At 37.3% G+C, this 14,407-nt stretch overlaps 2 protein-coding genes across 8 annotated transcripts in view; one reads left to right on the top strand and one right to left on the bottom strand.

The window, feature by feature from the left end:
• LOC105032135 (uncharacterized) overlaps positions 1–6,503 on the top strand; it is a 22,646-nt gene extending 16,143 nt beyond the window's left edge. The window contains exons 12-16 of one of the 3 annotated variants that reach the window (XM_073250085.1): positions 1,604–1,687; positions 1,768–2,154; positions 5,379–5,897; positions 5,963–6,038; positions 6,134–6,503. In XM_073250085.1, the coding sequence (XP_073106186.1) occupies positions 1,604–1,687; positions 1,768–2,154; positions 5,379–5,897; positions 5,963–6,022 (1,050 nt within the window). In that variant the 3' untranslated portion in view covers positions 6,023–6,038; positions 6,134–6,503. The remainder of the gene's footprint in view (positions 1–1,603; positions 1,688–1,767; positions 2,155–5,378; positions 5,898–5,962; positions 6,039–6,133) is intronic. The other 2 variants (XM_010906487.4, XM_010906488.4) reach the window with 2 other exon arrangements.
• Positions 5,512–13,022, bottom strand: LOC105032136 (uncharacterized). Of its 5 annotated transcripts, XR_012137525.1 has the most exons (4): positions 12,049–13,022; positions 10,423–11,349; positions 6,887–6,933; positions 5,512–6,303 (listed from the first exon to the last, which is right to left on the bottom strand). XR_012137525.1 is itself a non-coding variant. In XM_010906492.4 (2 exons), exon 1 carries the CDS (start codon positions 12,835–12,837, stop codon positions 12,055–12,057), a length of 783 nt encoding a protein of 260 aa, XP_010904794.1. In that variant the 5' UTR covers positions 12,838–13,022; the 3' UTR covers positions 7,335–7,622; positions 12,049–12,054. The 5 variants fall into 5 exon arrangements, 1 of the variants encoding a protein (XP_010904794.1); XR_003798684.2 differs by lacking the exon at positions 10,423–11,349; XR_012137527.1 differs by lacking the exons at positions 5,512–6,303; positions 6,887–6,933 and adding an exon at positions 7,335–7,622.
• Positions 13,023–14,407: the final 1,385 nt, after the last annotated feature.

The following is a 14,407-nucleotide window of genomic DNA, read 5'->3' on the forward strand; positions in this document are numbered from 1 at the left end:
GAAATGGAAAGCTGATGCAAGTAATTTATTTTATTAATTTTTAATATGAATCTGGTCTAATTGATTGATCCAGTTGCTTGACTTGTAAGGGCCATTGGGTTAATTGGGCCCCTACATGGAGTAGAAGTGAGCGAGAGGAGAGGGGAGTGTTGGGAGGAAAGAACAAAGAGGAAAGGAATTAAGGTGTGTGTAGTGTTATAATCATCCGGGCCAACTCAGGACCATTTCTAGCCCTAATTTTGTAGGATAGATCTATATCACAGTTCAGATTTGTTCTATAATGGCAGCAGCCAGGAGGTATGAAGAAGTGAAAACTAGAAGAAAGGTGGAAGGGCTGGAAAAAAGATGAAGACCAAAGGAGCAAAAGTAGAGAAACATGGTTTACTATTCACCAATAATTTTTGAAACCTTTACCCAACCAGACTTTCTTATGTCTAGTGAGGTCCTTTACGAGCTGTATAGCTTGACCGCAGCAAGGATATTTCCCAGAAAAAGGAATATAAATCATGTAACTTTTTGACTAAGCAACTAGATCATCTAAAACCTTCATGCAAAGAGAACTAGCTGGCGGTGATTTCTTTTTTTTTTTGCCCCTCAAGAAAGGTTAAGAAATCTTGTTTCTTCTTTCCTACAATGGCAAAGAGCTGGTTTATTTATGAGCCCTATTAGGCATCAGACATTCTTAGTGGCCCATGATCTGGACCCTGATCTGTTACTAGCTGACTGCCTCAGTGCACCTCCAAAAATCTCACCTTGACATAATGATTCTTACTCTTGTGATGGAACCTTTCTGTGCACTGTTTATCTTAGCCCATATGAAAGAAGCTTAGTAGAAGTTCTAATTATCCAGGCATGGTGGATTTCTGTACCTCCTTTTGGTAGGTGGCTGTATATTGAATACTTAAGATGTTTGTTGCATAAATAGATTCACATGGGTGCCTTCCTGATATGGTGAAGGTCACATGCATAGTCAGCACATGCCTGTCATGGACAACTGAAACAATTTGTTCTCGTCTTTTAACAATTCACACTCTCTCCTTATTCTTTTCATGACCTTGCATGCGTGTGAATTGCATGAGCGTGCATATTTCATTGTTTCACAATGAAGTCGTGAAACCTCATTGAGAAAAAGCATGAAACATAAAATGGTTGCTCAGATTCAATTGGATATGTTGTTGTTAACACTTCCAGCAGTGGTAGAAAGAAGATAAATTTAATAATTTACTATCATTTAGGCACTATTGAGCAGAAGATAGTTATGAATACTCAAATATATGCTTTCTTTTGCTTCTTCATATCGGTTACTGATTATATTGCTGACACGTTTGATGGAGACAGCATTTTAGCACATGTTGTGGTTGAGTGGAGACATTATTTTCTCATTAAACACTTTTTTTTTGAGTGCATTAGTTTTAGCATGTCATTTATGATACTTTGGCAGCCTTTCAAATGACATGCGTATAGTTTATAACTCATTATTGCTTAATGGGAAAGAATCCCAAATAATCTGCTGTAATTATATTTTTATTAGATTTCAGACATAAGTCAACTTTTGTTGCTTCCTTTTTTTGAAAGAATTGCTGAAGAATCTGTTGTTAAACAGGGGTTCAGTGTAGTTCCTGTGCATCACAAAGACAAGATTTTTCTAGTTGCTTTTGGAGGACAAAAGAAAGAGCCATCAAATCAGGTTAAGACATTAGGTGATGATATGGCCGCTTATATTCTTCTTGTGTGCCATAATATTTTTATCCATTCTGGGCTTAGCAGGTTGAAATATTGGTCTTGTTCAAGAGTAAACATTCAATGAGCTGGCGATCGGCCTCAGATACAGATCCATTGTCATATGAAGATTGCCCTGCGAGTACCAAAGATCTTGGTGCCCATCTTAATAATGCTGCTCCCCCTTGCTCTGTTGAGCCTGTTGGCAGGCACAGTCTAGCATCTGCAGTGGAGCAGCATGCATCTGGCAGGAAATCTCTCTCAGATTCATCGATTGATCCACATTCTACTTCTGGTAATGTATCACTCCGTAAGCAATTCCACCATGAAGAAGATTACAATTTAGCTCTTAAGATGCAGAAATCTCCCAGAGATGACAAATATAAGGAGGGTGGAGACTGCTTATTGAGTAATCCTTCTTCACAAGTGAGTAATGTGAGTACGTCAATATATGATTCTGGTAGCAGATGTTAGGCTTCATTAATGTTTTATTTTGTGCATCCTGTGTACCATTCAGCTTGCCCTTGGCCACGGTTACACTGATTGCACTGAGAACGGCACAGTGGGTTCTTTTTATTGAACTGTATTAAAATTTCCATCTTAATAAAATTTAGTTGTACTAAAAGATCCTTATGCTGGTAGTTAAAAGGCATGCTTTCCATAACTGTGTAGATAGATACAATAGTAATTGCGCGAAGGCTGATCACAAGCATAACTCTTTAAAGGGCTTGGAATGGTACTTCAATGTGCTCTGTTTATGTGGAATACATTATTTCTAGCACAGTGACCATAAGAAAGCTCGTAGACAGAAGGCATAGATTTGTATATCTTGTTTTATATCTCTTGTTTCTAGCTCAAAATGCTTAATATAGTGCTTGTACCAATGAATTGCCTTTTTCAAAGATATTACATGGGTTATTCTCATATTTAGCTGTTGAGTTTTGTTTTTGTTTTTTTTTGGGTGAATATAGTTTTGATGTTTCATTCCTTACATCTTTTATAGATTGACAATCAACTTCTATATATTTAGTTCAATCAATAAAAGCAAGGTTTTTTCCTTTTTCTTGGGTGCATCACATCTTGGTTGTCACAGAGCTTTTTCAATGCTTTTGCAGCTTATATGAGCCAGTCTAATGTATTGCCGCTCTACATATGCTCTTGTGAAACTCTTTCTTTGCTTCATGTGATAAGCATTGTCACCTCTTAATGTACAATAATCTAACATAAATCTTTGATATTGGAGAATGGAGACTCAGGTTAGGTACACCCTCAAATAAAATTTAACGTTAAGCTCATTGGCATGCTTGGAAACAAGGCCTGTTGCAGAGGTGCTCTGAGCTAAATTGATGAGGTCGGTTCAATATCGAGCTGGAGTCTGGTTGGGAACCAAAGTGGTGGAATCTGTCGGTGAACTTGCAAAAGTCCACGAACCAAAGCGGGAGATCCTTCAGTTCAGGATCTTTCAATGGTTAAGTCAGTCGAAGCTTGAGAACAGATGGTAAAAAAAAGAAAAAATAGAGAGCAAGAATAGTGGAGTAAGAAGAGTAAGAGAATTTGAGTTTCTTTCAGTAGAGGAACTAAAGAATTGAGGGTTCAGCAGATTCCAACACTTCAGATCCCCATCGGACTCCAGCTCGGTATTAAACCGACCTCGTCAATTTAGCCTAGAGCATCGCAGCAACAAGGCCTTTGCTAGGAGCACCTCTAATTTCATTTGTTATCAGTCTGAAACCAAGTGTTGTTATGAATTGCTGACTGAAGCTAACCTACAAGGTTTTATTTAGTGTACATATCAGCAATGTATTTCGCCTGCTCATTTATTTAGTGTTGTTGTGAATTTGCTGACCAAGTCTTTTGCATGTTTTGAGCATATTAAAAGCATTCTTTTGACATTGTTTGGGAGGTTTTTTTGGGTTGTTGAGATAAAAGGGGAAGCAAGAAGAGGATTTGTGATGTAGATTGGGTTCATGAGAAGTAGATTTGTGATGATTGAACTTGGGTTTCTGAAGTTTAACTAAAATTTTCTTTGCGGTGTGTCAAGTTCCAAATCCAAAAGTTAAAATATATTTTAAATTCCTCACCAATAAACTCTTCGTAGATAGATCATCTCTCCATGGAAATCTTATGGAAGTGGAACAACCAATATATTTTGAAGTTCAATGGAAGATCTTCTAATGCTCAATCAAAAATATGGATTTTATTGTGATTTAGTTATTTAGATTCTTATTTGTGAATTAACATCATATAGTTGGATAAAAAATTATATTCTAAAATGATGTGAAACAGACATCCAAATTTTCATTTTATTTTATAAGCTACAATACAATAGAAAATACACTCCCAAAATTCATAAGAACTACAATTTGTTCCTTTTCTAACTTGTTTTGCTCATCTTCATTTCCTATATTTTCTAATTGTGTAACATCTTACTGCCATGGTCTATCGTATCGCCCAGAGTATGGGATGTACCATATTTTTATCGGATAGGAACTAATACAATATTTAAGTACAGATACTTGCTCCATACCTCCTCATACTACTATATATCAAGGTGTACCACCCCATACTGAGGTATGAGGCATATTGAGATAAAAAGTGTGAAAAATGGTTCGAGGGATGTTTTGGTATGGGGTGTGCACCTTACCATACTGACTGTACAATACCCAGTTGGAAAGGTACCGATATCGCGGACCTTGCTTTTTACATTTTAGCATTTATTGTTTTGCAAGAACTCAACAATTGGAAAAGTAACTACGGAGATGGTGAAACTACAAAACCAGAAGTTAGTTGAATCTGGACATAATCGAAAACTGAAATTACATTTTTGAACCTTGGTTATGGTTCAACAGTTAGCTGCCTAACAAGTACTTCTGGAACCTGTTGGACTTATTGAAATTGTAATAGTTGGTTGTGTAATTGTTAAATATAAAAACATCTTGACAAGTATCATATCTCTTCCTAAGACACTTGGTGCTTCCTCAATCAATAAAGTTGGATCAACTTATCAGTTAGTTTAGCTTCCAACATCCCGTTCTGATTGAGCTTGGTCTCATACTTGTTGGGATAAAGTCATTCACTTATAAGAAAAGCAATATAAATTTTGCAGAATAATGTATAGCTGATTGATTTCCATTTGGAAAATGTCTGAATGATACTCATTGCACTGTGCCACTGTCTCCATAATTTCTGCCTGTGCTGGTCGTATATGAGAAGTACAAAATGATACTGAAGGCTCCTTTATGGAGAATCTCTGGAATTTACTGAACTATGCATTCTCATTCAAGTAGGCATGTTTTAGTTGCTATAGTTTCAAAGTTTGTTGAACTACAAATTCTTATTCAGGTAGGTATGTTCGGTTAGTGTTGCACACATTTCTAGGAAGTCTACTTTTTGGAATATGTCATCTGTGTAGAAAATCTCCTTTTACTAAAATTAAAATTCTTGTTGATCTCTCTGTTGTTGCAAATATTAGACGTGTGGTTGGATGTGTTTATGGTTTACTTTTGTGTACTGTGAGAACATATCCTTCAGTTCTTGTCATGCCTCACCACACAATAAATTCCAATTCTTGATAGAGTTTTTGATTTGTTCTTTTGTTTCATGAATGCAAAAAGTTTTGAAGTTCATGTATCCTTTGACTACAAAAAAATTATTTTCAGGCAATGGAGCAGAGAAGCAAGAAGCACGAAACTGCAATCCAAATGGATATTGCTGGAATTTTAGCTAGCACAGAAGAAAACCTATTGGACTCTGAAAACTCAAACCTTTATCAGAAGCAGGGGAATAATAATCTTGTGTCTGATAGCAATCATGTTGCACCTCCAGAAATTGATAATAGATCAGTGCTAACAAATCCCTCCAACTTATATCAATTGTATGAAACCAAAATATTGACATTGACTAGAAAAAACGTCTTGCTAGAAGAGCAGTTGAATGTTGCATTGGGAAGCCAGGAAGCTGCGGAGAAGAACTTATCTTCTGCTACTAAGAGTAGGCAGGAGACGGAGAAAAAACTCGCCGATGCAATCAAAGAAGTCGAGCTGCTGAAAGAGAAGCTGGCAGGCGTGGAGTTAGCTCAAGAAGAGGCAAATAGTCTCTCAAATATGGTCCACTCTGATAATGTGCGGCTTGAGCATGACGTGGCATTCTTAAAAGCAGTTTTGGATGATACCCAGAAGGTGAGGTGCATTTTTATTGACTTTGCATCAATCACTTATGCACTCTGTTATTCTTGACGGAGTAGTCGCTCTGTGATCTAGGAGCTGCATTCGACCCGGGGGGTTTTAGCTGGAGAAAGGGCTAGAGCATTCCAGCTCCAGGTAGAGCTGTTATTTTTCATATACGTTGCCTAGCATGGAGGGCATCCTGTGTGTTCTTGCCGCATGAACTTAATTGATATCATATTAATTTGCAGGTGGAAGTCTTTCATCTGAAGCAAAGATTGCAATCTATGGAAAACAGGGCACCAACACCAAGAAAACCTTTCCACATGTAGAATGGAATCGTTGTTAAGACTTTCTTTGTCATGTCTCTTCCATAGGCACTCCGCACTTGTATTTGGGTCACCGTAGCCTATGTTTGTTCCTTGCTTGTACAGAGTAACCAGTAAGCTACATAGCATATCAAGGTGTAATCGTATCATGTAAAATTTGAAACTAGCAACTTGTTAGCTTGTCAATATTCTGGGGAACTAGAATGATGATTCTCTTGACTAATTAGGATGATTCTGGAATCATTTCATTGTGGCAGAAGTTTTGAAAGGAACTCTGACGCATTCTTTTGCTTATATGAATGTGCTATTGAGGTTTTTCTTCACAATTTGGAAGCAAGGCTGCTACCTAGGTGAGTTTGATTAGGTCAAGAATTAAACCCCAACCAAGTTAATCTCCACATTTCCCAATGCTAACCAGTACAACCCTATCTTACGCTAAATTTGGATTGTGTCGAATTAATTGAGTAATCTTAGATTTTAAAGGTAATTTTTGATCGAAGGAGTACTAAATAATATGCATATAGTTAGTGTTGGGATGGTCGATATCTTATTTAAATGCACTTACACAAGTCTATAACTCAATAGGATTAGAAATATACCAACGACATGCCAATACCTAAAGGATCACATGGCTCAATAAGTAATGCCGCTAACGACTAAAGGCTCAAAAGGTACCTGGTTAAGAGTTCTGAAGACGCGAAGGATATTTCTGAACGTACCAACTGTCCAACAGGAAAAAAAGTTGAAAGCAAAGTATTAACATAATACAGTCGGCAAATGATTACGATCAGAAGTTCACAAACAATGAAAAATTAGGAGGACATTAAGGACTCTCATCCTCAAGCACAATTTAGTGCAACCATCAGAGCAGAAGTTGCGATGATTTGACACCTGAATATATGCATATTAAAGTAGCCTAAGTTAATTAGAATAACACTAAAGAAGCCAGAGTGACCGTGTTCAGGCAATAACCAACACGCAAGAAGGAAACCATCTGAAAGTGTTTTCATAGAATATAGTGGTAGAGTTGTCAAGGATGGTCAGTCATAGCTAGCAATTGGAAAAGCACACTATTCAATCATAGTAAACATCAAGACAGGCAATTCTCCACTTCACAGTACTCTTCGGTCTTTAACATTTCCTTTCCTGATCTTTCAAACATAGTCCTTTCCATATTCAAAATTCTTTGGCACCTATAATTCTGATTTTATACATGGCAAATGGTATTGAATAATATTACATCAGCCAGAATTTAAGCATACAATAAAATCAATTGGATTCAAATCCTTGGAGAGTTGTATGTGGACCTCAGATTGACAATCATGAGACTAGCAAAGGTCAAAAGATATCCCTCAATGTCTCATAGAAACAGAGGCCTCTCGACGCTTCATGAAGAAAACATGAATGTGAACTGCAGCGACAATGGTATACAGAACATTCAGTTTTGTAATATAAAGTGGTTGCTGGAATAGCCATGTCTACAGTTAGAACAACGATGGCAGAACATCAAGCAATATGACACAAGTTCACAAAAATTAATGAGCCTGCAGATGGCTAAACATCAACAGTTTCAGAAATAAAGAAACCAAAGCTTCCAAGATCCAGAAGTCAGTAATCATGCAAAACTCAAAGGCTATCATGTAACATCTCGAGTTGACAATGACTAATACCTGTATCTATAAAGCTAAATTTGAAATGTATATCAACAATTCATTCCACAAAGGGCCCAAAAGTTCCTAACTATTAATGTGCTCTAGCTTCAGATCACCATTTTACAGAGAATTTTTGAATATATCTACAATAATGAATATTTATTTTTTAAATCTAATCTAGGATGATGCAATGACTGCAAAACCATCTTGAATTCTGAAAACTACTGACAGGAAAATAGCTATAAACTGCTTTTCATTCATTTATTATAGAGCTAAATTTTCCCCTACAAATTTTGCAATATAATTTCCACCCCACTACTCCATCTAACCTTTTCTAAGCATCAAGTGTAAAAGATTATGTAGGCTCGCATATTAACCACAATGAGATATGAAATAATTCAAGATGACAATCCGAAAAGCTGAAATCAAATCACTAGCCTCAAGGTCAAGGTCAAAAAACATTGTTTTCATAACTGGGTGAACCATGAAGCTCATCATAAGCAACCAATTATTGCAAGCTAATAATTAGCCAATACAAATTTAGTGAAGCCCTGGCCTTATGAATTATTAAACTCATTGTTGCTTTAATCCTGAGGTAACAGTAATGGGAATATCAAGATAAAATCAAGTATTTCCCATTCCGAACCTAGGACCTCTTTGAGTAATGGATTATAATTAATTACTTTAGCTATATCTGGCTCAAACAAGCGATGCAAAGGCTATCAGATATCGATGCAACAGGGCACAAATCTACAAGGATACAAATCCAGATCAAACAAGCTTTTAGTGCATTAAGAATTTTGAGATCCAAATCCTGATATAACTACACTTGGAGATCGTCGCCCAATTTAATATACGTACAGTATAAATTTGTATATGGAACAAGATGCACACAATATCTAAATACATGAATTCTGCATCAGCCATTCATACAAGAGAACAACGCTGTGGCAAGATCAAGAGTCAACTCCCAGCAATTAGGACTGTTATCTAAGTCCTGATACAACAAAAAGAGACTGGACATGATAAATACGCAGAGGGAAGGATCTAAAAGAAATATGAAACTGCTTGAGAATGAGATTTTTTTTTTTTTTATTTACACAATCAATCAAACTAAGGATACATGCAAATTAAAAATTCAGAAGGAAATGGTGATCTAATGCCCAATGGTGTTCCCAATGATATGATAAAAATTAGACAATCATCACACCAATCTTCAGTCTACACAACTAATAGCACAAGAGAAGAGCATAAACAATGCGGAATCCACGATCCGGTGGTGAGTTCATGAAATCTGATCTCAATTTTTACCATAAGCTAATAAACTGGATTACCCATTCAGTTTATATCATTCATGATCAGTATTGGATATCATGATGATATATATCACAAACAATAATCGATGAAACCATGAACCAAGCCAGCTGGAGAAATAACTGACAGCAGACCTAGGAGCAGTATAAGCCTCAGTGAAATCAGGGTAAGGTGTCGACTATCACAAATTGCCACATTAGGCAAGCAGTAAGGCCTATCATGTAAGGTAAGCTTGTCAAAGTAATTTAATTTTGCAGCCAGCCAACAATGTAAAAGGACTTATAGTGAATTACTTGATTATGACATGTTCAGTAAGTCTCAAACTAGCACCCCGAGTCAGGCTTGCGAAAATAAGGCCTTAAATTATAAAAAGCCTAGATTCCTATGGTAATATCTAATTGAGATTTTAAATTAGTTGCATAGGACCTTTACTCAAGTTGAAGTACACATAAATTGACCATCCAAAATAACTAGGAAAAATGACACTAATAGAGCCTGAAGATGGAACTCATAAGACTTCGAAGAGTTAATTTTCAGTGCCGTTCAATAACATGGCAAGACAAAGAACTCATTGTGTTTCTCATGCACATGAAATATTTTGACCTTAATTTGATTGTACACTAAATTAAGATCCAACTTTCAAAATTAACTTACCCTATATTAATCATTAAGTGAAGCAACTAAAAACCTACTTCAGTGCTAAATTCATCCTTCATGATCCATCACATTTCCAGACAAGAATTTGTGATCATAATTTCCTGTTCCAACGATATTGTTTCCATCATTGCATCTAAGAAGCTTACTCCAAAGATCACCTTGTTTGATGTGAATTGGCGGGAGATTGTTTGAGTTGCTCCGACATATGGTCGCAGGTCATACTAGCTATGAGTATGATTAGGCAATAAAAACCACTAATAATAAAAAATCAAAAATCAAAGATTTTTCAACAAAATTTAAATTCTGTGACTCATGATAATCTCCACAGAATAAAAAGCAAAAGAGAAAAAAAATGGACTGACCTAAGATTAATATCGTATTTTGAATTAAGTGTCTACAGATAATCTGAGATGGAGGAACCCTAGCCCCTTCAAGGCATGGGATTCTTCTTCAAAAATGAACTACAGAAACAACCTACAAGAGTGGACAAAATAAACTCACAACCCCACATCTTAGAGAAGCAGACAGAAGTCAGTCTTCAGTCGCCTTGCAACTAAAAAAAAAAAGAGAGGAAGTTAGAACATTTACATGCTGTGAGTCACATCTTGCTATCTGCAACCACCATGCCAAAGGGTTTTTCTTCCTATATTTTGTCTTAAATCTCCATACCAAAGCTCACACCTACATGCTTTAACATATTTGAAGTCAGTGAGAAAAGTGATGATCCACAACCAGGCAATCCGCTCATATGCATCAGCTAAGGAATACAGAGGTACAAATATAGTATATGCAGAAACGTCAACTGATAGCTCCTCAAGTTGTTTTTCTCATTATCCCAGTATACTCCATTCTCATGGTTTCTAATCTTCTTATTCAAGCGTTCCATTTTGCGTGGATTCATGCCACAAACTTTTCACCATAACTGTAGCAAAATGATATATATTTGTTTGCCTTTGCTTCATAACAGCCAGAGCCCAGAGCTGCCCCTCATTTCTTAGCACGGAGACACCTAGTGTTCTTAGTATGATCATGGCAAGCCAATTGTGAGGATCATAGTCATAAACAAGCCATATAGACAAGTAGATAGGACACGTAATTCACCTTTTAGGACATCCAAGAAGCAACTGCAAAAGAGTTCTCCTACAAATACCATTGTGTGATATGTTAAGTTCTCGAAGTAGGGTTTAGTGATCTTTCAGAACTGTGTTAATGTTTTTGCAAAAACAGAAACTGTAGACTTGTTGGGAATGAAGTACTTTGAGTTTCCACAAACCCTTAATAAATTATTGTCCCATGACTCCTCTGCGATCCGTGCACTATTTGACTGCTTCAACATGTGAAAGAATTATTCATAAACCTTTTTCCAGTCTAAGAAACAAAACCGATATGAGTATTTAATATCCTCAAAAACCATCGCTCTGAATCTCCACCATCAAAGCAAGATAATAGCATTAAGAGTGTCTAGCAACCAAACAATGAATCCAGGCCCCTTGAGTTGTGAGTAGAACCCTTCGGCTGCGAGATAGTGCTCAACCCATGTCAAACCATCAGAAAAATCATTTAGGGAAAGTCAAAATGTGTTGGACTTCATATGTATGTGCAAGTTCCCATCATAACAAAGAACATGGCAATAATATCAAATGAAACATTGTTGTGAAATCTTAAGGAAAAATCAATCATTTCAGAGTGATTATTCCTCATAAAGATAACATTCAAGCATTTCTTATTAATAATTCACACTAAAAGCATTTAAGGAAGTGACTGGAAAATATGTTCTTCTTGACCCCAAAGAGTGAGGTTCTTGTAAAGAATTTTTCAGTTCAGATAATGGCAAATAGTAATATGCTGCTAGAGTTAGCAGCACATAAAAGGTGCAAGTTAATCTCTCTAACTTTTATTATTGCGAGCCATGGATATCATATTAAGCTCTAAAAGTTTCAAAAGCATATTACAAAACTTTTTCAAAGCAAAAAATAAAAATCCAGTTAATAACTTCAGTACACACCATTAAAAGGTAACCATCAATTTCCAGATCACCGAAATATATTAATATGGAACCACATTTTTCAGGCTAAACCAAATGTCTAATAAAGATTTACAAGTATGAACCCAAGATTACAAAAAAAAAAAAAAAAACAAATTTATCCTAAACAGGAAGCAAAAGAAGAATAGCATAATAAAAAAATAATAATAAAGTCCTGACCGAGCCCTCACCAATAATCAGAATATTACAAGCAGGGAGAAGAGCATGTAGACGAGCCAGCAGGCATAGGCCATGAGGCCGCGATGCTCGTCCCCGCATAAGGCCAGCTCGACCAGAAGCCTCGTGCAGACCCTGGTGGACCAGAGCACGAATACGGCCCCCATGGCAAAGATCACGAGGCCGCCATGAGGCACGAAGAGGGAGACCGCGGAGAAGATGACCATGGGAAGCATGCAGTAGCCGACAAGGCTGAGACAGCGGTAGAGATCGAGGTTGCCGTTGCGGCCGGCAAGCATGTTGAAGACGACGTAAAGAAAGAGGGCGGCGACGGTGACCCAGCCGAGGATGATGCCGAAGTGGAACTTGCCGGCGAGAAGCTGGAAGAGGCCGAAGGCCATGAGGAAGAGGAAGGGCCCAGAAAGGTCGGCGTCCTCATAGAGGTCGGGGTTAACACGGAAGGGGTTAAGTATGGAGGCGGTCTTGCGCCAGATCTGACGGGTGTTGATGCCGAGCTCCTCGAGGAGAGGAGGCTCGTCGTCGAAGGAGGCAGCGCCGGTGGAGAGGGGCCCGCCGGCGGCAGAGGCGAAGACGGGGGCGGAGAAGGATGAGGAGGGGGCGGAGCCGATGTCGAAGGACATGAAGGGGAGACTAGGGTTGGAGGGGCCGCCGACGAAGGAGGCAGAGGTCGGGCGGGAGGGCTGGAATGGCGGCGCCGACGGGGCGCGGCGCTGGTGGGGAACATTGGGGTTGCCGGCTGAGGAGGGGAAGACCACCGGGGGAACGCTGAATTCCTTCGCCATCAACAGCGGCGACGGCGGCGGCGGCGGCTTCCCAAGATCCGGATTGATTGGGAGAGTAGAGGAGAGGAATTCGATATCGAAGAAGATTTTAGGGTTACGGTTCGAAGGAATTCCAAGAAATTAGCGTGTCAAGGAGTACTGCGATCGAGATCAATAAAAGTGATGGGAGTGCTTCTGACGGTAGACTTCTCGCCTTAGGCCTTAAGGCAACCGCTCAGGTATCGCCATCCGAGATGTCGGTTCGTACGTATCGGGCATTCACCGATAAATCCAAAAAATCAGCGGATGGTGGGGGGGGAGGGAGAGAGAGAATGGGGCTTGCTCTTCTGCGTTACTTTTCATCTATGATGCCGATTAAGGGTGCAACGGGACCAGTCCGAGTAGCTGAGTGTTTGAATTTGGCTCAATTTAAAATATTTAGGTTAAAAATTTGATTTAAGAACATGAATCTTGATATCGTTCAGTGAAAAATAAATAAAATTTGAAATCAATTTGATTCAACTCGAATATCGATCAAACCATATTTGAACTCAAAATCTAATCTTAACCTACTAATATATATATATATAATTATTAAAATATATATAAATTCAAATTAATTTGCAAATTTTTGAACTGAATATCATGATACTCGAGTTTGATAATTAACCGAATTGAATCAAACTTAAACTCAAATTGAATTCGAGTAGCTCGTAAGCAACTCAAGTCATTTGCGCCCCTAATACTTAGTAATTTGATTAAGAAAAATCAAAATATTAGTTTGCGTATCAGCCACCGATATGGTTGAGATATTGTTCCTTAAAAACCTTGGGTGTTATCAGGTATATACTATAAAAAGTATTTAAACTCAAAGAAAAAAAAATTTAGGCACTTCATCTTTCTAAAATAAATGCTTTACCCTTATCTTATGATGCATTAGTGTTAATGGTTGAATATCACAAATACTTCAAATAAGAGCATCTTGGTTCAATATATACAATGTATAATCTTATTTCTATTAATAATATGTATGATATTGATTATGGAAGAATAGGTGAAGTTGTGTCTAACCAAAATAAAATTAAGTTGAAGCTAAGAATGATATGACTTTTACACTAGGCTTCTCAGTTGAGGAAGAATTAGTTTACTATTTTTTCTATTTTAGGTCTTCTACAAGGGCTTCTCTATGATGTTTCACATTTATTGTTTAGTAATTATTTTCTTTAGTTTATAAGTTGCAAAAAGACTTTTGAAAGTAATAGTTTATGGTGCATTTTTTTATTCATCAAAATATATTTTTTTAACTTCCAAAACAAATAATATTTCCAAAAGAATAGGTATTTAATAGTAGTATCTGAGAAGTGCTTCTACAAGGGAAAAAAAATCAGAAAAAGTGCTTTCATGGAAAAGCTAAAAATCTAACTTCTAGCTTAAAATTTTTTAAAAAATAAAAATAATAATGAACATAATATAAAAAATGCTACTTATGGGCACTTGGGCTAGGGAAGAGAGGGAGGAGGAGAGAGATGCAAAAGAGAAGGGTAAAATGAAAGAAGTCCAACTTTATTGTCACAATATATTTTAATATTAT

Source organism: Elaeis guineensis, chromosome 1 (assembly GCF_000442705.2).
Source record: "Elaeis guineensis isolate ETL-2024a chromosome 1, EG11, whole genome shotgun sequence".
Taxonomy (NCBI): domain Eukaryota; kingdom Viridiplantae; phylum Streptophyta; class Magnoliopsida; order Arecales; family Arecaceae; genus Elaeis; species Elaeis guineensis.

Bases quoted from the DNA above. Each gene is read 5' to 3' on its own strand.
- LOC105032136 (XM_010906492.4), bottom strand. From the start codon at position 12,837: ATGGCGAAGGAATTCAGCGTTCCCCCGGTGGTCTTCCCCTCCTCAGCC.